Below are 26745 nucleotides of genomic sequence, written 5' to 3' on the forward strand. Positions count from 1 at the left end.
CTCTGAGAACACTACAGATCTCCACACAGCTGGAGGCACTCGGGTTAGCTCCAAATCAGTACATACCTTTTGTCTCAGGTAAGTCTCCCCACATGGACCAATCCCTCGCAGTATAAACGCCACAATACAACAACGGATAGACAGTGCGGCCTCCACAGCAGATAGGAACATGGAGGGGAACCAGAGAGCCAGCGTGGTGTCCTGCACAGGAGATAGGGATGATGAGAGGACTGAGCAGAAACACAATGAGGAAGAAACAGGTCTTACCCAACTACAAAGCATCCTACTAGCGTCGTGCACAAGTGCCCTATTCACTATCTCTGGTCGTTCGCGCTTGATACAATACGTTGTGAGAGGCTTAATAGTCAGAGGGGAACCCGTCCCTCATTAAGAACGTTCGGGGTCAGTATTAGTAAGCGCTTTAGGGAATATACTTATATACAGTGTAATGGCAGGACGTGAGAGGTGACGTAAGGAGATCCCACTATCTCTGTACATTTACCTCTCTCTGCTGTCTTGGAGCTTGTAATACTATATCACCAAGTCATGACGACTATCACAGAAGACGTATCAGTGTGGCGGCAGCAGCAGGTGTCATTTTCTGTATCTAGCTAAACATTATCCCAATTACAGGGCAATATATAAGACTTATACAATATCTCGGAACTAACAAAGTTCTTCTTGTGTTTTATCATATCAGTCTGCAATTACACTGCATTACTGCATACTCAATACATCTCTCAGCTACTAATAATGACCTGTAAGTGCCCTTATACTATTATTCCTCTGACTATGGGACATATACACAATACAGCTCTCAGCTACTAATAATGACCTGTAAGTGCCCTTATACTATTATTCCTCTGACTATGGGACATATACACAATACAGCTCTCAGCTACTAATAATGACCTGTAAGTGCCCTTATACTATTATTCCTCTGACTATGGGACATATACACAATACAGCTCTCACCTACTAATAATGACCTGTAAGTGTCCTTATACTATTATTCCTCTGACTATGGGACATATACACAATACAGCTCTCAGCTACTAATAATGACCTGTAAGTGTCCCTTATACTATTATTCCTCTGACTATGGGACATATACACAATACAGCTCTCAGCTACTAATAATGACCTGTAAGTGCCCTTATACTATTATTCCTCTGGACTATGGGACATATACACAATACAGCTCTCACCTACTAATAATGACCTGTAAGTGTCCTTATACTATTATTCCTCTGACTATGGGACATATACACAATACAGCTCTCAGCTACTAATAATGACCTGTAAGTGTCCTTATACTATTATTCCTCTGACTATGGGACATATACAACACTACAGCTCTCAGCTACTAATAATGACCTGTAAGTGCCCTTATACTATTATTCCTCTGACTATGGGGACATATACACAATACAGCTCTCAGCTACTAATAATGACCTGTAAGTGCCCTTATACTATTATTCCTCTGGACTATGGGTCATATACACAATACAGCTCTCAGCTACTAATAATGACCTGTAAGTGTCCTTATACTATTATTCCTCTGACTATGGGACATATACACAATACAGCTCTCAGCTACTAATAATGACCTGTAAGTGTCCTTATACTATTATTCCTCTGACTATGGGACATATACACACTACAGCTCTCAGCTACTAATAATGACCTGTAAGTGTCCTTATACTATTATTCCTCTGACTATGGGACATATACACAATACAGCTCTCAGCTACTAATAATGACCTGTAAGTGTCCTTATACTATTATTCCTCTGACTATGGGACATATACACAATACAGCTCTCAGCTACTAATAATGACCTGTAAGTGCCCTTATACTATTATTCCTCTGACTATGGGACATATACACACTACAGCTCTCAGCTACTAATAATGACCTGTAAGTGTCCTTATACTATTATTCCTCTGACTATGGGACATATACACAATACAGCTCTCAGCTACTAATAATGACCTGTAAGTGCCCTTATACTATTATTCCTCTGACTATGGGGACATATACACAATACAGCTCTCAGCTACTAATAATGACCCTGTAAGTGTCCTTATACTATTATTCCTCTGACTATGGGACATATACACACTACAGCTCTCAGCTACTAATAATGACCTGTAAGTGTCCTTATACTATTATTCCTCTGACTATGGGACATATACACAATACAGCTCTCAGCTACTAATAATGACCTGTAAGTGTCCTTATACTATTATTCCTCTGACTATGGGACATATACACAATACAGCTCTCACCTACTAATAATGACCTGTAAGTGTCCTTATACTATTATTCCTCTGACTATGGGGACATATACACAATACAGCTCTCAGCTACTAATAATGACCTGTAAGTGTCCTTATACTATTATTCCTCTGACTATGGGACATATACACAATACAGCTCTCAGCTACTAATAATGACCTGTAAGTGTCCTTATACTATTATTCCTCTGACTATGGGACATATACACACTACAGCTCTCAGCTACTAATAATGACCTGTAAGTGCCCTTATACTATTATTCCTCTGACTATGGGACATATACACAATACAGCTCTCAGCTACTAATAATGACCTGTAAGTGTCCTTATACTATTATTCCTCTGACTATGGGACATATACACAATACAGCTCTCAGCTACTAATAATGACCTGTAAGTGTCCCTTATACTATTATTCCTCTGACTATGGGACATATACACAATACAGCTCTCAGCTACTAATAATGACCTGTAAGTGTCCTTATACTATTATTCCTCTGACTATGGGACATATACACAATACAGCTCTCAGCTACTAATAATGACCTGTAAGTGCCCTTATACTATTATTCCTCTGACTATGGGACATATACACAATACAGCTCTCAGCTACTAATAATGACCTGTAAGTGTCCTTATACTATTATTCCTCTGACTATGGGACATATACACAATACAGCTCTCAGCTACTAATAATGACCTGTAAGTGCCCTTATACTATTATTCCTCTGACTATGGGACATATACACAATACAGCTCTCAGCTACTAATAATGACCTGTAAGTGTCCTTATACTATTATTCCTCTGACTATGGGTCATATACACAATACATCTCTCAGCTACTAATAATGACCTGTAAGTGTCCTTATACTATTATTCCTCTGACTATGGGTCATATACACAATACAGCTCTCAGCTACTAATAATGACCTGTAAGTGTCCTTATACTATTATTCCTCTGACTATGGGACATATACACAATACAGCTCTCAGCTACTAATAATGACCTGTAAGTGTCCTTATACTATTATTCCTCTGACTATGGGACATATACACAATACAGCTCTCAGCTACTAATAATGACCTGTAAGTGTCCTTATATTATTATTCCTCTGACTATGGGACATATACACAATACAGCTCTCAGCTACTAATAATGACCTGTAAGTGCCCTTATACTATTATTCCTCTGACTATGGGACATATACACAATACAGCTCTCAGCTACTAATAATGACCTGTAAGTGTCCTTATACTATTATTCCTCTGACTATGGGACATATACACAATACAGCTCTCAGCTACTAATAATGACCTGTAAGTGCCCTTATACTATTATTCCTCTGACTATGGGACATATACACAATACAGCTCTCAGCTACTAATAATGACCTGTAAGTGCCCTTATACTATTATTCCTCTGACTATGGGACATATACACAATACAGCTCTCAGCTACTAATAATGACCTGTAAGTGTCCTTATACTATTATTCCTCTGACTATGGGACATATACACAATACAGCTCTCAGCTACTAATAATGACCTGTAAGTGTCCTTATACTATTATTCCTCTGACTATGGGACATATACACAATACAGCTCTCAGCTACTAATAATGACCTGTAAGTGCCCTTATACTATTATTCCTCTGACTATGGGACATATACACAATACAGCTCTCACCTACTAATAATGACCTGTAAGTGTCCTTATACTATTATTCCTCTGACTATGGGACATATACACAATACAGCTCTCAGCTACTAATAATGACCTGTAAGTGCCCTTATACTATTATTCCTCTGACTATGGGACATATACACAATACAGCTCTCAGCTACTAATAATGACCTGTAAGTGTCCTTATACTATTATTCCTCTGACTATGGGACATATACACACTACAGCTCTCAGCTACTAATAATGACCTGTAAGTGCCCTTATACTATTATTCCTCTGACTATGGGACATATACACAATACAGCTCTCAGCTACTAATAATGACCTGTAAGTGCCCTTATACTATTATTCCTCTGACTATGGGACATATACACACTACAGCTCTCAGCTACTAATAATGACCTGTAAGTGTCCTTATACTATTATTCCTCTGACTATGGGACATATACACAATACAGCTCTCAGCTACTAATAATGACCTGTAAGTGCCCTTATACTATTATTCCTCTGACTATGGGACATATACACAATACAGCTCTCAGCTACTAATAATGACCTGTAAGTGTCCTTATACTATTATTCCTCTGACTATGGGACATATACACACTACAGCTCTCAGCTACTAATAATGACCTGTAAGTGTCCTTATACTATTATTCCTCTGACTATGGGACATATACACAATACAGCTCTCAGCTACTAATAATGACCTGTAAGTGTCCTTATACTATTATTCCTCTGACTATGGGACATATACACAATACAGCTCTCACCTACTAATAATGACCTGTAAGTGTCCTTATACTATTATTCCTCTGACTATGGGACATATACACAATACAGCTCTCAGCTACTAATAATGACCTGTAAGTGTCCTTATACTATTATTCCTCTGACTATGGGACATATACACAATACAGCTCTCAGCTACTAATAATGACCTGTAAGTGTCCTTATACTATTATTCCTCTGACTATGGGACATATACACAATACAGCTCTCAGCTACTAATAATGACCTGTAAGTGCCCTTATACTATTATTCCTCTGACTATGGGACATATACACAATACAGCTCTCAGCTACTAATAATGACCTGTAAGTGTCCTTATACTATTATTCCTCTGACTATGGGACATATACACAATACAGCTCTCAGCTACTAATAATGACCTGTAAGTGCCCTTATACTATTATTCCTCTGACTATGGGACATATACACAATACATCTCTCAGCTACTAATAATGACCTGTAAGTGTCCTTATACTATTATTCCTCTGACTATGGGTCATATACACAATACAGCTCTCAGCTACTAATAATGACCTGTAAGTGTCCTTATACTATTATTCCTCTGACTATGGGACATATACACAATACAGCTCTCAGCTACTAATAATGACCTGTAAGTGTCCTTATACTATTATTCCTCTGACTATGGGACATATACACAATACAGCTCTCAGCTACTAATAATGACCTGTAAGTGTCCTTATACTATTATTCCTCTGACTATGGGACATATACACAATACAGCTCTCACCTACTAATAATGACCTGTAAGTGCCCTTATACTATTATTCCTCTGACTATGGGACATATACACAATACAGCTCTCAGCTACTAATAATGACCTGTAAGTGCCCTTATACTATTATTCCTCTGACTATGGGACATATACACAATACAGCTCTCAGCTACTAATAATGACCTGTAAGTGTCCTTATACTATTATTCCTCTGACTATGGGACATATACACAATACAGCTCTCAGCTACTAATAATGACCTGTAAGTGCCCTTATACTATTATTCCTCTGACTATGGGACATATACACAATACAGCTCTCAGCTACTAATAATGACCTGTAAGTGTCCTTATACTATTATTCCTCTGACTATGGGACATATACACAATACAGCTCTCAGCTACTAATAATGACCTGTAAGTGTCCTTATACTATTATTCCTCTGACTATGGGACATATACACAATACAGCTCTCAGCTACTAATAATGACCTGTAAGTGCCCTTATACTATTATTCCTCTGACTATGGGACATATACACAATACAGCTCTCAGCTACTAATAATGACCTGTAAGTGTCCTTATACTATTATTCCTCTGACTATGGGACATATACACACTACAGCTCTCAGCTACTAATAATGACCTGTAAGTGCCCTTATACTATTATTCCTCTGACTATGGGACATATACACAATACATCTCTCAGCTACTAATAATGACCTGTAAGTGTCCTTATACTATTATTCCTCTGACTATGGGACATATACACAATACAGCTCTCAGCTACTAATAATGACCTGTAAGTGTCCTTATACTATTATTCCTCTGACTATGGGACATATACACAATACAGCTCTCAGCTACTAATAATGACCTGTAAGTGTCCTTATACTATTATTCCTCTGACTATGGGACATATACACACTACAGCTCTCAGCTACTAATAATGACCTGTAAGTGCCCTTATACTATTATTCCTCTGACTATGGGACATATACACAATACATCTCTCAGCTACTAATAATGACCTGTAAGTGTCCTTATACTATTATTCCTCTGACTATGGGACATATACACAATACAGCTCTCAGCTACTAATAATGACCTGTAAGTGCCCTTATACTATTATTCCTCTGACTATGGGACATATACACAATACAGCTCTCACCTACTAATAATGACCTGTAAGTGCCCTTATACTATTATTCCTCTGACTATGGGACATATACACAATACAGCTCTCAGCTACTAATAATGACCTGTAAGTGTCCTTATATTATTATTCCTCTGACTATGGGACATATACACACTACAGCTCTCACCTACTAATAATGACCTGTAAGTGTCCTTATACTATTATTCCTCTGACTATGGGACATATACACACTACAGCTCTCAGCTACTAATAATGACCTGTAAGTGTCCTTATACTATTATTCCTCTGACTATGGGTCATATACACAATACAGCTCTCAGCTACTAATAATGACCTGTAAGTGTCCTTATACTATTATTCCTCTGACTATGGGACATATACACAATACATCTCTCACCTACTAATAATGACCTGTAAGTGTCCTTATACTATTATTCCTCTGACTATGGGACATATACACAATACAGCTCTCAGCTACTAATAATGACCTGTAAGTGTCCTTATATTATTATTCCTCTGACTATGGGACATATACACAATACAGCTCTCAGCTACTAATAATGACCTGTAAGTGTCCTTATACTATTATTCCTCTGACTATGGGACATATACACAATACAGCTCTCAGCTACTAATAATGACCTGTAAGTGTCCTTATACTATTATTCCTCTGACTATGGGACATATACACAATACAGCTCTCAGCTACTAATAATGACCTGTAAGTGTCCTTATACTATTATTCCTCTGACTATGGGTCATATACACAATACAGCTCTCAGCTACTAATAATGACCTGTAAGTGTCATACTATTATTCCTCTGACTATGGGACATATACACAATACAGCTCTCAGCTACTAATAATGACCTGTAAGTGCCCTTATACTATTATTCCTCTGACTATGGGACATATACACAATACAGCTCTCAGCTACTAATAATGACCTGTAAGTGTCCTTATACTATTATTCCTCTGACTATGGGACATATACACAATACAGCTCTCAGCTACTAATAATGACCTGTAAGTGCCCTTATACTATTATTCCTCTGACTATGGGACATATACACAATACAGCTCTCAGCTACTAATAATGACCTGTAAGTGTCCTTATACTATTATTCCTCTGACTATGGGACATATACACAATACAGCTCTCAGCTACTAATAATGACCTGTAAGTGCCCTTATACTATTATTCCTCTGACTATGGGACATATACACAATACAGCTCTCAGCTACTAATAATGACCTGTAAGTGTCCTTATACTATTATTCCTCTGACTATGGGACATATACACAATACAGCTCTCAGCTACTAATAATGACCTGTAAGTGTCCTTATACTATTATTCCTCTGACTATGGGACATATACACAATACAGCTCTCAGCTACTAATAATGACCTGTAAGTGCCCTTATACTATTATTCCTCTGACTATGGGACATATACACACTACAGCTCTCAGCTACTAATAATGACCTGTAAGTGTCCTTATACTATTATTCCTCTGACTATGGGACATATACACAATACAGCTCTCAGCTACTAATAATGACCTGTAAGTGCCCTTATACTATTATTCCTCTGACTATGGGACATATACACACTACAGCTCTCAGCTACTAATAATGACCTGTAAGTGCCCTTATACTATTATTCCTCTGACTATGGGACATATACACAATACAGCTCTCAGCTACTAATAATGACCTGTAAGTGTCCTTATACTATTATTCCTCTGACTATGGGACATATACACACTACAGCTCTCAGCTACTAATAATGACCTGTAAGTGTCCTTATACTATTATTCCTCTGACTATGGGTCATATACACAATACAGCTCTCAGCTACTAATAATGACCTGTAAGTGTCATACTATTATTCCTCTGACTATGGGACATATACACAATACAGCTCTCAGCTACTAATAATGACCTGTAAGTGCCCTTATACTATTATTCCTCTGACTATGGGACATATACACAATACAGCTCTCAGCTACTAATAATGACCTGTAAGTGTCCTTATACTATTATTCCTCTGACTATGGGACATATACACAATACAGCTCTCAGCTACTAATAATGACCTGTAAGTGCCCTTATACTATTATTCCTCTGACTATGGGACATATACACAATACAGCTCTCAGCTACTAATAATGACCTGTAAGTGTCCTTATACTATTATTCCTCTGACTATGGGACATATACACAATACAGCTCTCAGCTACTAATAATGACCTGTAAGTGTCCTTATACTATTATTCCTCTGACTATGGGACATATACACAATACAGCTCTCAGCTACTAATAATGACCTGTAAGTGCCCTTATACTATTATTCCTCTGACTATGGGACATATACACAATACAGCTCTCAGCTACTAATAATGACCTGTAAGTGTCCTTATACTATTATTCCTCTGACTATGGGACATATACACACTACAGCTCTCAGCTACTAATAATGACCTGTAAGTGTCCTTATACTATTATTCCTCTGACTATGGGTCATATACACAATACAGCTCTCAGCTACTAATAATGACCTGTAAGTGTCCTTATACTATTATTCCTCTGACTATGGGTCATATACACAATACAGCTCTCAGCTACTAATAATGACCTGTAAGTGTCCTTATATTATTATTCCTCTGACTATGGGACATATACACAATACAGCTCTCAGCTACTAATAATGACCTGTAAGTGTCCTTATACTATTATTCCTCTGACTATGGGACATATACACAATACAGCTCTCAGCTACTAATAATGACCTGTAAGTGCCCTTATATTATTATTCCTCTGACTATGGGACATATACACAATACAGCTCTCACCTACTAATAATGACCTGTAAGTGCCCTTATACTATTATTCCTCTGACTATGGGTCATATTCAATTTGAGATGAAAAGTCCGTTATCGCTCATGACGTCATTTTCGCCCGTTTCAATTATCCCCGTATTCAATTTCTAAGACTTTTCGCCGGTGCGAGAAGTCTTAAAAAAACGGGGATAACTTTTTTCCATGTAATACATGGTGAAAAAAAGTGCAGAATTTGGATTTAGGGGTGCAGCCTTTTAAATAATAATAATAAAAAAAATAGCCTGCACCCCTGGGGGGTGTCTCCTAAAATTAATCTGTAGCAAAAAAAAATAAAAAAAATTAAAATCCTCAGGACACCCCAAAAAAAATAATAAAAATTGGGGAACAAAGTTTTAAAGTAGCAAAATTAATTCAGGGGGTGTCCCCATATATGTGGCAGGTACATTTTTGAAGAATTTTTTAAAATTACTTTAGGGACTTAAAAATATGATTGCACCCATTTTCATGTACCTCAAATTTGATGGGCATAGTTATTTATAAAAAAAAAAAAAAGGGCACTTGTGTTGGACGCTAGGACGACGTTGGGGTAGCGCACTCTTCAGACATGTTGGGCTGGATTTAGGATGTGGCAGTTTGGAGCTGAATATTTAAGGCAGCGCTCTCAGTATAAAGCTGCCGCTACCTATACATAGCCCATTATCTGGTTTATCTAGTATGTACAATAGAAGGGATACAGGAATAGAGACACCAGGGGAAGGGAGTCACACTATGTACCTCCCGGAGAGGTTTCCTCTCTCTGACTACCCAGCTGTAATACAGGAATAGAGGGGGAGAGACACCAGGGGAAGGGGAGAGACACCAGGGGAAGGGGAGAGACACCAGGGGAAGGGGAGAGACACTATGTACCTCCCAGAGGAGTTTCTCTGTTCAACTACCCGGCTGTGAGACAGGAAGAGAGACACCAGGGAAAGGGGAGAGACACAGGGGAAGAGGAATCACTATGTACCTCCCGGAGGGGTTTGCTCTCTCCGATACCCAGCTGTGATACAGTAATAGATACACCAGGGGAAGGGGAGTCACACTATGTACCTCTCGGAGGAGTTTCTTTTCTCATAACAACTCCCAGCTAGCTAGCTCCGCACTGCGTTTCTCACCCACAAGCATTACGTGCTCCCAGCCAGGGTTACAGGGCTGTACCCACTCTGTGGAAGACATCCCACACACACTAAGACTTTCCTCTAGTCTCCAAACTTTCCAGCGTTCCTGGAGACTTCATGTCAGCTTATCACATCACAGATCCACCCTCTTCCCTTCCTACAATATATAACACCCCTGTAATCTATTGTACCAAGTGCCCTGACCCCAGACTTACGCATATTCCCTTTCCATACTCGTCCATCCATCATCAATATAAGGCGCTGGTGACAGGTACATGATACAACCTCACTGAGCACTCACAGGCCCAATATACAATAAAAAATATCACCCTCATATTGCTGGATTCTAAGAATGACCCTCTTACGCTGTGTCCCAGGCTACATGTACATAAAGACTCACATAGATCCGTGTAGTGTCGAAGGGGCACTCGTTGCTCATGACCACAGACCGGGTCTCTGCAGGGAGGACTGTTGAATTACATCCAGAAATCAGGTTCTTGCCCCCATTAGCAATGGTCAGTGAGACGGACAGAACCAAACCAACAAAACAGGCAGCGGAGAGCAGAGCGTTCAGCAGTGAGAGAACCAGGAGCGACCAGTGCTACAGGGACATAATGACAGGGAATTACACTACAGCCAGCGCTGCAAGGACCAACACAACATGTGCACAACTGGCAGCGGTGTACACTGCACACAAACACAGCCAACAGACAGGCATACACACACACAGCCAAGAGAGAGACCGGCATACACACACACACACACAGCCAAGAGAGAGACCGGCATACACACACACACACACAGCCAAGAGAGAGACCGGCATACACACACACACACACAGCCAAGAGAGAGACCGGCATACACACACACACACACAGCCAAGAGAGAGACCGGCATACACACACACACACACACAGCCAAGAGAGAGACCGGCATACACACACACACACACAGCCAAGAGAGAGACCGGCATACACACACACACACAGCCAAGAGAGAGACCGGCATACACACACACACACACACACAGCCAAGAGAGAGACCGGCATACACACACACACACACACACACAGCCAAGAGAGAGACCGGCATACACACACACACACACACACAGCCAAGAGAGAGACCGGCATACACACACACACACACACACAGCCAAGAGAGAGACCGGCATACACACACACACACACACACACAGCCAAGAGAGAGACCGGCATACACACACACACACACACACAGCCAAGAGAGAGACCGGCATACACACACACACACACACACAGCCAAGAGAGAGACCGGCATACACACACACACACAGCCGAGAGACCGGCATACACACACACACACACACACAGCCAAGAGAGAGACCGGCATACACACACACACACACACACAGCCAAGAGAGAGACCGGCATACACACACACACACACACACAGCCAAGAGAGAGACCGGCATACACACACACACACACACACAGCCAAGAGAGAGACCGGCATACACACACACACAGCCAAGAGAGAGACCGGCATACACACACACACACACACACACAGCCAAGAGAGAGACCGGCATACACACACACACACACAGCCAAGAGAGAGACCGGCATACACACACACACACACACACACACACAGCCAAGAGAGAGACCGGCATACACACACACACACACACACAGCCAAGAGAGAGACCGGCATACACACACACACACACACAGCCAAGAGAGAGACCGGCATACACACACACACACACACACAGCCAAGAGAGAGACCGGCATACACACACACACACACACAGCCAAGAGAGAGACCGGCATACACACACACACACACACACACAGCCAAGAGAGAGACCGGCATACACACACACACACACACACACAGCCAAGAGAGAGACCGGCATACACACACACACACAGCCAAGAGAGAGACCGGCATACACACACACACACACAGCCAAGAGAGAGACCGGCATACACACACACACACACAGCCAAGAGAGAGACCGGCATACACACACACACACACAGCCAAGAGAGAGACCGGCATACACACACACACACAGCCAAGAGAGAGACCGGCACACACACACACACACAGCCAAGAGAGAGACCGGCACACCCCCACACAGCCAAGAGAGAGACCGGCATACACACACCCCCACACAGCCAAGAGAGAGACCGGCATACACACACCCCCACACAGCCAAGAGAGAGACCGGCACACACACACCCCCACACAGCCAAGAGAGAGACCGGCACACACACACCCCCACACAGCCAAGAGAGAGACCGGCACACACACACCCACACAGCCACACAGCCAAGAGAGAGACCGACATACACACAAATACAGCCAAGAGAGAGACCGACATACACACACACACACACAGCCAAGAGAGAGACCGACATACACACACACACACACAGCCAAGAGAGAGACCGACATACACACACACACACAGCCAAGAGAGAGACCGACATACACACACACAGCCAAGAGAGAGACCGACATACACACACACAGCCAAGAGAGAGACCGACATACACACACACACAGCCAAGAGAGAGACCGACATACACACACACACACACACAGCCAAGAGAGAGACCGACATACACACACACACACACAGCCAACAGACAGGCATACACACACACAGCCAAGAGAGAGACTGGCACACACACACACAGCCCAGAGAGAGAGACCGGCATACACACACAGCCAAAAGAGAGAGACCGGCATACACACAAAGTCAAAACACAGATGCAACTGGCAGATACACATATATACGGTGGATAGATAGAGACACAACACCCACAGCCTGGAGAGACAGACAGACAGGAGATGCAACTGCACAATGAAACAAATGTGGAGAATTAGGAAGACAGACACAAAGATGACAAAGAAACAGGAAATTAGGTGTTTAGGGGACACTAAATCACAGTGTTACGGTCTCACAATTCTGGCTATGCCGAGGTTCCTGGACGTTATAATCGCGCAGATTCCCGTTGTGATGCTCTGCAGGAGAATAAGTGACAGCTATCAGTAAAATATTTGCATTAAGAGGTTTCACGTTATAAGATGCACTATCAATAAAAACATCATTGTTCAAATATGATTATATTGTTGGTATTGTCTATTTGTATAGCACTACCACATACAGTATATGAACCATACACAACTGCAGTGCAACATGTTCTAATTACATAACACTTTCTGCATGATGTCTAGCCCCCACTACTTCAATCTGACCGACAGAAGCTGAAATACACAGTGCTGCTGTTGTACAATGCTCCAATTGGTTACACATTTAAGAAACCTGAATATAATAGCTCCTCTCCCTCCCCCTGTGCTCCCATCACGTATATACACTGTATAACATATACAGCCGTGTAATAGCTCCTCTCCCATCACATATACACTGTATAACATATACAGCCGTGTAATAGCTCCTCTCCCATCACATATACACTGTATAACATATACAGCCGTGTAACAGCTCCTCTCCCTCCTCCTGTGCTCCTATCACATATACACTGTATAACATATACAGCCGTGTAACAGCTCCTCTCCCTCCCACTGTGCTCCCATCACATATACACTGTATAACATATACAGCCATGTAACAGCTCCTCTCCCATCACATATACACTGTATAACATATACAGCCGTGTAACAGCTCCTCTCCCTCCTCCTGTGCTCCCATCACATATACACTGTATAACATATACAGCCGTATAACAGCTCCTCTCCCTCCTCCTGTGCTCCCATCACATATACACTGTATAACATATACAGCCGTGTAACAGCTCCTCTCCCATCACATATACACTGTATAACATATACAGCCGTGTAACAGCTCCTCTCCCTCCCCCTGTGCTCCCATCACATATACACTGTATAAAATATACAGCCATGTAACAGCTCCTCTCCCATCACATATACACTGTATAACATATACAGCCGTGTAACAGCTCCTCTCCCATCACATATACACTGTATAACATATACAGCCGTGTAATAGCTCCTCTCCCATCACATATACACTGTATAACATATACACAGCCGTGTAACAGCTCCTCTACCTCCCCCTGTGCTCCCATCACATTTACACTGTATAACATATACAGCCGTGTAACAGCTCCTCTCCCTCCCACTGTGCTCCCATCACATATACACTGTATAACATATACAGCCATGTAACAGCTCCTCTCCCATCACATATACACTGTATAACATATACAGCCGTGTAACAGCTCCTCTCCCTCCTCCTGTGCTCCCATCACATATACACTGTATAACATATACAGCCGTATAACAGTTCCTCTCCCTCCTCCTGTGCTCCCATCACATATACACTGTATAACATATACAGCCGTGTAACAGCTCCTCTCCCATCACATATACACTGTATAACATATACAGCCGTGTAACAGCTCCTCTCCCTCCCCCTGTGCTCCCATCACATATACACTGTATAACATATACAGCCATGTAACAGCTCCTCTCCCATCACATATACACTGTATAACATATACAGCCGTGTAACAGCTCCTCTCCCTCCTCCTGTGCTCCCATCACATATACACTATATAACATATACAGCCGTGTAACAGCTCCTCTACCTCCCCCTGTGCTCCCATCACATATACACTGTATAACATATACATCTGTGTAACAGCTCCTCTCCCATCACATATACACTGTATAACATATACAGCCGTGTAACAGCTCCTCTCCCTCCTCCTGTGCTCCCATCACATATACACTGTATAACATATACACAGCCGTGTAACAGCTCCTCTACCTCCCCCTGTGCTCCCATCACATATACACTGTATAACATATACATCTGTGTAACAGCTCCTCTCCCATCACATATACACTGTATAACATATACAGCCGTGTAACAGCTCCTCTCCCATCACATATACACTGTATAACATATACAGCCATGTAACAGCTCCTCTCCCTCCTCCTGTGCTCCCATCACATATACACTGTATAACATATACAGCCATGTAACAGCTCCTCTCCCTCCCCCTGTGCTCCCATCACATATGCACTGTATAACATATATAGCCGTATAACAGGTCCTCTCCCTCCTCCTGTGCTCCCATCACATATACACTGTATAACATATACAGCCATGTAACAGCTCCTCTCCCTCCTCCTGTGCTCCCATCACATACACACTGTATAACATATACAGCCGTATAACAGCTCCTCTCCCTCCTCCTGTGCTCCCATCACATATACACTGTATAACATATACAGCCGTGTAACAGCTCCTCTCCCATCACATATACACTGTATAACATATACAGCCGTGCAACAGATCCTCTCCCTCCCCCTGTGCTCCCATCACATATACACTGTATAACATATACAGCCGTGTAACAGCTCCTCTCCCTCCTCCTGTGCTCCCATCACATATACACTGTATAACATATACAGCCGTGTAACAGCTCCTCTCCCATCACATATACACTGTATAACATATACAGCCATGTAACAGCTCCTCTCCCTCCCCCTGTGCTCCCATCACATATACACTGTATAACATATACAGCCGTGTAACAGCTCCTCTCCCTCCCCCTGTGCTCCCATCACATATACACTGTATAACATATACAGCCGTGTAACAGCTCCTCTCCCTCCTCCTGTGCTCCCATCACATATACACTGTATAACATATACAGCCGTGTAACAGCTCCTCTCCCTCCCCCTGTGCTCCCATCACATATACACTGTATAAAATATACAGCCGTGTAACAGCTTCTCTCCCATCACATATACACTGTATAACATATATAGCCATGTAACAGCTTCTCTCCCATCACATATACACTGTATAACATATACAGCCGTATAACAGGTCCTCTCCCTCCTCCTGTGCTCCCATCACATATACACTGTATAACATATACAGCCGTATAACAGGTCCTCTCCCTCCCCCTGTGCTCCCATCACATATACACTGTATAACATATACAGCCGTGTAACAGCTCCTCTCCCATCACATATACACTGTATAACATATACAGCCGTATAACAGGTCCTCTCCCTCCTCCTGTGCTCCCATCACATATACACTGTATAACATATACAGCCGTGTAACAGGTCCTCTCCCTCCCCCTGTGCTCCCATCACATATACACTGTATAACATATACAGCCATGTAACAGCTCCTCTCCCTCCTCCTGTGCTCCCATCACATATACACTGTATAACATATACAGCCGTGTAACAGCTCCTCTCCCTCCCCCTGTGCTCCCATCACATATACACTGTATAACATATACAGCCGTGTAACAGCTCCTCTCCCTCCCCCTGTGCTCCAATCACATATACACTGTATAACATATACAGCCGTGTAACAGCTCCTCTCCCTCCTCCTGTGCTCCCATCACATATACACTGTATAACATATACAGCCGTGTAACAGCTCCTCTCCCTCCTCCTGTGCTCCCATCACATATACACTATATAACATATACAGCCGTGTAACAGCTCCTCTCCCTCCTCCTGTGCTCCCATCACATATACACTGTACAACATATACAGCCGTGTAACAGCTCCTCTCCCATCACATATACACTGTATAACATATACAGCCGTGTAACAGGTCCTCTCCCTCCTCCTGTGCTCCCATCACATATACACTGTATAACATATACAGCCGAGTAACAGCTCCTCTCCCTCCTCCTGTGCTCCCATCACATATACACTGTATAACATATACAGCCGTGTAACAGCTCCTCTCCCTCCTCCTATGCTCCCATCACATATACACTGTATAACATATACAGCCGTGTAACAGCTCCTCTCCCATCACATATACACTGTATAACATATACAGCCGTGTAACAGCTCCTCTCCTCCCATCACATATACACTGTATAACATATACAGCCGTGTAACAGCTCCTCTCCTCCCCCTGTGCTCCCATCACATATACACTGTATAACATATATAGCCGTGTAACAGGTCCTCTCCCATCACATATATACTGTATAACATATACAGCCGTGTAACAGCTCCTCTCCCTCCCCCTGTGCTCCCATCACATTTACACTGTATAACATATACAGCCATGTAACAGCTCCTCTCCCTCCTCCTGTGCTCCCATCACATATACACTGTATAACATATATAGCCATGTAACAACTCCTCTCCCTCCCCCTGTGCTCCCATCACATATACACTATATAACATATACAGCCGTATAACAGCGCCTCTCCCATCACATATACACTGTATAACATATACAGCCGTGTAACAGCTCCTCTCCCTCCTCCTGTGCTCCCATCACATATACACTGTATAACATATACAGCCGTGTAACAGGTCCTCTCCCTCCTCCTGTGCTCCCATCACATATACACTGTATAACATATACAGCCGTGTAACAGCTCCTCTCCCTCCTCCTGTGCTCCCATCACATATACACTGTATAACATATACAGCCGTATAACAGGTCCTCTCCCTCCCCCTGTGCTCCCATCACATATACACTGTATAACATATACAGCCGTATAACAGGTCCTCTCCCTCCCCATGTGCTCCCATCACATATACACTGTATAACATATACAGCCGTATAACAGCTCCTCTCCCTCCCCCTGTGCTCCCATCACATATACACTGTATAACATATACAGCCGTGTAACAGCTCCTCTCCCTCCTCCTGTGCTCCCATCACATATACACTGTATAACATATACAGCCGTGTAACAGGTCCTCTCCCTCCCCCTGTGCTCCCATCACATATACACTGTATAACATATACAGCCGAGTAACAGGTCCTCTCCCTCCCCCTGTGCTCCCATCACATATACACTGTAGAACATATACAGCCGTGTAACAGCTCCTCTCCCTCCCCCTGTGCTCCCATCACATATACACAGTATAACATATACAGCCGTGTAACAGCTCCTCTCCCTCCTCCTGTGCTCCCATCACATTTACACTGTATAACATATATACAGCCGTGTAACAGCTCCTCTCCCATCACATATACACTGTATAACATATACACAGCCGTGTAACAGCTCCTCTACCTCCCCCTGTGCTCCCATCACATTTACACTGTATAACATATACAGCCGTGTAACAGGTCCTCTCCCTCCCCCTGTGCTCCCATCACATATACACTGTATAACATATACAGCCGTGTAACAGGTCCTCTCCTCCCCCTGTGCTCCGATCACATATACACTGTATAACATATACAGCCGTGTAACAGCTCCTCTCCCATCACATATACACTGTATAACATATACAGCCGTGTAACAGCTCCTCTCCCTCCTCCTGTGCTCCCATCACATATACACTGTATAACATATACAGCCGTGTAACAGCTCCTCTACCTCCCCCTGTGCTCCCATCACATATTCACTATATAACATATACAGCCGTGTAACAGCTCCTCTCCCTCCTCCTGTGCTCCCATCACATATACACTGTATAACATATACAGCCGTGTAACAGCTCCTCTCCCTCCCCCTGTGCTCCCATCACATATACACTGTATAACATATACAGCCGTGTAACAGCTCCTCTCCCTCCTCCTGTGCTCCCATCACATATACACTGTATAACATATACAGCCGTGTAACAGGTCCTCTCCCTCCTCCTGTGCTCCCATCACATATACACTGTATAACATATACAGCCGTGTAACAGCTCCTCTCCCTCCTCCTGTGCTCCCATCACATATACACTGTATAACATATACAGCCGAGTAACAGGTCCTCTCCCTCCCCCTGTGCTCCCATCACATATACACTGTATAACATATACAGCCGTGTAACAGCTCCTCTCCCTCCCCCTGTGCTCCCATCACATATACACTGTATAACATATACAGCCGTGTAATAGCTCCTCTCCCTCCTCCTGTGCTCCCATCACATATACACTGTATAACATATACAGCCGTGTAACAGCTCCTCTCCCATCACATATACACTGTATAACATATACAGCCGTGTAACAGCTCCTCTCCCTCCTCCTGTGCTCCCATCACATTTACACTGCATAACATATACAGCCGTGTAACAGCTCCTCTCCCATCACATATACACTGTATAACATATACAGCCGTGTAACAGCTCCTCTACCTCCCCCTGTGCTCCCATCACATTTACACTGTATAACATATACAGCCGTGTAACAGGTCCTCTCCCTCCCCCTGTGCTCCCATCACATATACACTGTATAACATATACAGCCGTGTAACAGGTCCTCTCCTCCCCCTGTGCTCCCATCACATATACACTGTATAACATATACAGCCGTGTAACAGGTCCTCTCCTCCCCCTGTGCTCCCATCACATATACACTGTATAACATATACAGCCGTGTAATAGCTCCTCTCCCTCCTCCTGTGCTCCCATCACATATACACTGTATAACATATACAGCCGTGTAACAGCTCCTCTCCCATCACATATACACTGTATAACATATACAGCAGTGTAACAGCTCCTCTCCCTCCCACTGTGCTCCCATCACATATACACTGTATAACATATACAGCCGTGTAACAGGTCCTCTCCCTCCCCCTGTGCTCCCATCACATATACACTGTATAACATATACAGCCGTGTAACAGCTCCTCTCCCTCCTCCTGTGCTCCCATCACATATACACTGTATAACATATACAGCCGTGTAACAGCTCCTCTCCCATCACATATACACTGTATAACATATACAGCCATGTAACAGCTCCTCTCCCTCCCCCTGTGCTCCCATCACATATACACTGTATAACATATACAGCCGTGTAACAGGTCCTCTCCCTCCTCCTGTGCTCCCATCACATATACACTGTATAACATATACATCTGTGTAACAGCTCCTCTCCCATCACATATACACTGTATAACATATACAGCCGTGTAACAGCTCCTCTCCCATCACATATACACTGTATAACATATACAGCCGTGTAACAGCTCCTCTCCCTCCTCCTGTGCTCCCATCACATATACACTGTATAACATATACAGCCGTGTAACAGCTCCTCTCCCTCCTCCTGTGCTCCCATCACATATACACTGTATAACATATACATCTGTGTAACAGCTCCTCTCCCATCACATATACACTGTATAACATATACAGCCGTGTAACAGCTCCTCTCCCATCACATATACACTGTATAACATATACAGCCGTGTAACAGCTCCTCTCCTCCCCCTGTGCTCCCATCACATATACACTGTATAACATATACAGCCGTGTAACAGCTCCTCTCCCATCACATATACACTGTATAACATATACAGCCGTGTAACAGCTCCTCTCCCTCCTCCTGTGCTCCCATCACATATACACTGTATAACATATACATCTGTGTAACAGCTCCTCTCCCATCACATATACACTGTATAACATATACAGCCGTGTAACAGCTCCTCTCCCATCACATATACACTGTATAACATATACAGCCGTGTAACAGCTCCTCTCCTCCCCCTGTGCTCCCATCACATATACACTGTATAACATATACAGCCGTGTAACAGCTCCTCTCCCATCACATATACACTGTATAACATATACAGCCGTGTAACAGCTCCTCTCCCTCCTCCTGTGCTCCCATCACATATACACTGTATAAAATATACAGCCGTGTAACAGCTTCTCTCCCTCCCACTGTGCTCCCATCACATATACACTGTATAACATATACATCTGTGTAACAGCTCCTCTCCCATCACATATACACTGTATAACATATACAGCCGTGTAACAGCTCCTCTCCCATCACATATACACTGTATAACATATACAGCCGTGTAACAGCTCCTCTCCCATCACATATACACTGTATAACATATACAGCCGTGTAACAGCTCCTCTCCCATCACATATACACTGTATAACATATACAGCCGTGTAACAGCTCCTCTCCCATCACATATACACTGTATAACATATACAGCCGTGTAACAGCTCCTCTCCTCCCCCTGTGCTCCCATCACATATACACTGTATAACATATACAGCCGTGTAACAGCTCCTCTCCCATCACATATACACTGTATAACATATACAGCCGTGTAACAGACTCACCAGCAGCCCGGACACCACAGAGATTATATTGGCGGCGCAGTACTCGGGGCTGACTCTGCGCTCCGGATTGGACACATGTCGCAGTACAGTGCCGTGTACTATAGCCCCCAGGATGAAGTTAACATGACCCACGAAGATTAATGCTATGCCGGCTCTCATCAGCTGACGAGGACCCTTCTCCAGGTCTGTGTACAGAAAAAAAGGAACTACAGGTCACAGCATGCATATCACATACCTGGGAGAGGGGAACTACAGGTCACAGCATGCATCACACACACCCTCGGGAGAGGGGAACTACAGGTCACAGCATGCATCACACACACCCCCCTGGAGAGGCGAACTACAGGTCACAGCATGCATCACACACACCCCCCTGGAGAGGCGAACTACAGGTCACAGCATGTATCACACACACACCCGAGATAGGGGAACTACAGGTCACAGCATGCACCACACACCCGAGATAGGGGAACTACAGGTCACAGCATGTATCACACACACACCCGGGAGAGGGGAACTACAGGTCACAGCATGCAAAACATTATCTTAGTCAAAGTCCTGATACTCACTGAACCCGCAGGAATAGACCTCGCTCCCCCCGACCGCCATGTTGCCGCCTTTCACCTGAGACACACCTGAGTGACGTCATATCCCCAGGCCCGCCCCTGACGTCATCTTACCTGTCTACTCACCTGTACTAACCCCGCCCCGGTCTCCATATGCTCCTCCTATTCTATATATACATCCTATTACACATACACCTCCCATTCTATATATACATCCTATTACACATACACCTCCCCTTCTATATACATCCTATTACACATACACCTCCCCTTCTATATACATCCTATTACACATACACCTCCCCTTCTATATATACATCCTATTACACATACACCTCCCCTTCTATATACATCCTATTACACATACACCTCCCCTTCTATATATACATCCTATTACACATACACCTCCCATTCTATATATACATCTTATTACACATACACCTCCCCTTCTATATACATCCTATTACACATACACCTCCCATTCTATATATACATCCTATTACACATACACCTCCCCTTCTATATACATCCTATTACACATACACCTCCCCTTCTATATATACATCCTATTACACATACACCTCCCATTCTATATATACATCCTATTACACATACACCTCCCCTTCTATATATACATCCTATTACACATACACCTCCCCTTCTTATATATACATCCTATTACACATACACCTCCCCTTCTTATATATACATCCTATTACACATACACCTCCCCTTCTTATATATACATCCTATTACACATACACCTCCCCTTCTATATATACATCCTATTACACATACACCTCCCCTTCTATATACATCCTATTACACATACACCTCCCCTTCTTATATATACATCCTATTACACATACACCTCCCCTTCTATATATACATCCTATTACACATACACCTTCCCTTCTATATACATCCTATTACACATACACCTCCCCTTCTATATACATCCTATTACACATACACCTCCCCTTCTTATATATACATCCTATTACACATACACCTCTCATTCTATATATACATCCTATTACACATACACCTCCCCTTCTATATACATCCTATTACACATACACCTCCCCTTCTTATATATACATCCTATTACACATACACCTCCCCTTCTTATATATACATCCTATTACACATACACCTCCCCTTCTTATATATACATCCTATTACACATATACCTCCCCTTCTATCTATACATCCTATTACACATACACCTCCCCTTCTATATATACATCCTATTACACATACACCTCCCCTTCTATATATACATCCTATTACACATACACCTCCCATTCTATATATACATCCTATTACACATACACCTCCCCTTCTATATACATCCTATTACACATACACCTCCCCTTCTTATATATACATCCTATTACACATACACCTCCCCTTCTTATATATACATCCTATTACACATACACCTCCCCTTCTTATATATACATCCTATTACACATATACCTCCCCTTCTATCTATACATCCTATTACACATACACCTCCCCTTCTATATATACATCCTATTACACATACACCTCCCCTTCTATATATACATCCTATTACACATACACCTCCCCTTCTATATACATCCTATTACACATACACCTCCCCTTCTATATACATCCTATTACACATACACCTCCCCTTCTATATACATCCTATTACACATACACCTCCCCTTCTATCTATACTTCCTATTACACATACACCTCCCCTTCTATCTATACATCCTATTACACATACACCTCCCCTTCTATATACATCCTATTACACATACACCTCCCCTTCTATATATACATCCTATTACACATACACCTCCCCTTCTATATACATCCTATTACACATACACCTCCCATTCTATATACATCCTATTACACATACACCTCCCCTTCTATCTATACTTCCTATTACACATACACCTCCCCTTCTATCTATACATCCTATTACACATACACCTCCCCTTCTATATACATCCTATTACACATACACCTCCCCTTCTATATATACATCCTATTACACATACACCTCCCCTTCTATATACATCCTATTACACATACACCTCCCCTTCTATCTATACTTCCTATTACACATACACCTCCCCTTCTATCTATACATCCTATTACACATACACCTCCCCTTCTATATACATCCTATTACACATACACCTCCCCTTCTATATATACATCCTATTACACATACACCTCCCCTTCTATATACATCTTATTACACATACACCTCCCATTCTATATATACATCCTATTACACATACACCTCCCCTTCTATATATACATCCTATTACACATACACCTCCCCTTCTATCTATACATCCTATTACACATACACCTCCCATTCTATATATACATCCTATTACACATACACCTTCCCTTCTATATACATCCTATTACACATACACCTCCCCTTCTATATATACATCCTATTACACATACACCTCCCCTTCTATATATGCATCCTATTACACATACACCTCCCCTTCTATATACATCCTATTACACATACACCTCCCCTTCTATATATCCATCCTATTACACATACACCTCCCCTTCTATATACATCCTATTACACATACACCTCCCCTTCTATATCCATCCTATTACACATACACCTCCCCTTCTATATATACATCCTATTACACATACACCTCCCCTTCTATATACATCCTATTACACATACACCTCCCATTCTATATACATCCTATTATACATACACCTCCCCTTCTATATACATCCTATTACACATACACCTCCCCTTCTATATATACATCCTATTACACATACACCTCCCCTTCTATATATACATCCTATTACACATACACCTCCCCTTCTATATACATCCTATTACACATACACCTCCCCTTCTATATACATCCTATTACACATATACCTCCCCTTCTATATACATCTTATTACACATACACCTCCCATTCTATATATACATCCTATTACACATACACCTCCCCTTCTATATATACATCCTATTACACATACACCTCCCCTTCTATATATACATCCTATTACACATTCACCTCCCCTTCTATATACATCTTATTACACATACACCTCCCATTCTATATATACATCCTATTACACATACACCTCCCCTTCTATATATACATCTTATTACACATACACCTCCCATTCTATATATACATCCTATTACACATACACCTCCCCTTCTATATATACATCTTATTACACATACACCTCCCCTTCTATATATACATCCTATCACACATACACCTCCCCTTCTATATATACATCTTATTACACATACACCTCCCATTCTATATATACATCCTATTACACATACACCTCCCCTTCTATCTATACATCCTATTACACATACACCTCCCCTTCTATATATACATCCTATTACACATACACCTCCCCTTCTATCTATACATCCTATTACACATACACCTCCCCTTCTATATATACATCCTATTACACATACACCTCCCCTTCTATATACATCCTATTACACATACACCTCCCCTTCTATATACATCCTATTACACATACACCTCCCCTTCTATATATCCATCCTATTACACATACACCTCCCCTTCTATATACATCCTATTACACATACACCTCCCCTTCTATATCCATCCTATTACACATACACCTCCCCTTCTATATATACATCATATTACACATACACCTCCCCTTCTATCTATACATCCTATTACACATACACCTCCCCTTCTATATACATCCTATTACACATACACCTCCCATTCTATATACATCCTATTATACATACACCTCCCCTTCTATATACATCCTATTACACATACACCTCCCCTTCTATATATACATCCTATTACACATACACCTCCCCTTCTATATATACATCCTATTACACATACACCTCCCCTTCTATATACATCCTATTACACATACACCTCCCCTTCTATATACATCCTATTACACATATACCTCCCCTTCTATATACATCTTAGTACACATACACCTCCCATTCTATATATACATCCTATTACACATACACCTCCCCTTCTATATATACATCCTATTACACATACACCTCCCCTTCTATATATACATCCTATTACACATTCACCTCCCCTTCTATATACATCTTATTACACATACACCTCCCATTCTATATATACATCCTATTACACATACACCTCCCCTTCTATATATACATCTTATTACACATACACCTCCCATTCTATATATACATCCTATTACACATACACCTCCCCTTCTATATATACATCTTATTACACATACACCTCCCCTTCTATATATACATCCTATCACACATACACCTCCCCTTCTATATATACATCTTATTACACATACACCTCCCATTCTATATATACATCCTATTACACATACACCTCCCCTTCTATATCCATC

General features: G+C 42.1%; 1 protein-coding gene across 1 annotated transcript; it reads right to left on the reverse strand.

Moving 5' to 3' along the window:
- Nucleotides 1–66: 66 nt before the first annotated feature.
- On the reverse strand, nt 67–22451 carry LOC148430428 (keratinocyte-associated protein 3-like; the record flags this gene model as incomplete). The annotated part of the gene is made up of 5 exons (XM_088466605.1): nt 22324–22451; nt 21755–21939; nt 13629–13688; nt 11071–11271; nt 67–201 (listed from the first exon to the last, which is right to left on the reverse strand). Coding segments are annotated over exons 1-5 (621 nt in total), but the record flags the coding sequence as incomplete, so codon positions are not given.
- Nucleotides 22452–26745: the final 4294 nt, after the last annotated feature.

The sequence above is a fragment of the Taudactylus pleione genome, unplaced genomic scaffold, assembly GCF_031769625.1.
Source record: "Taudactylus pleione unplaced genomic scaffold, aTauple2 ptg003818l, whole genome shotgun sequence".
Taxonomy (NCBI): Eukaryota; Metazoa; Chordata; class Amphibia; order Anura; family Myobatrachidae; genus Taudactylus; species Taudactylus pleione.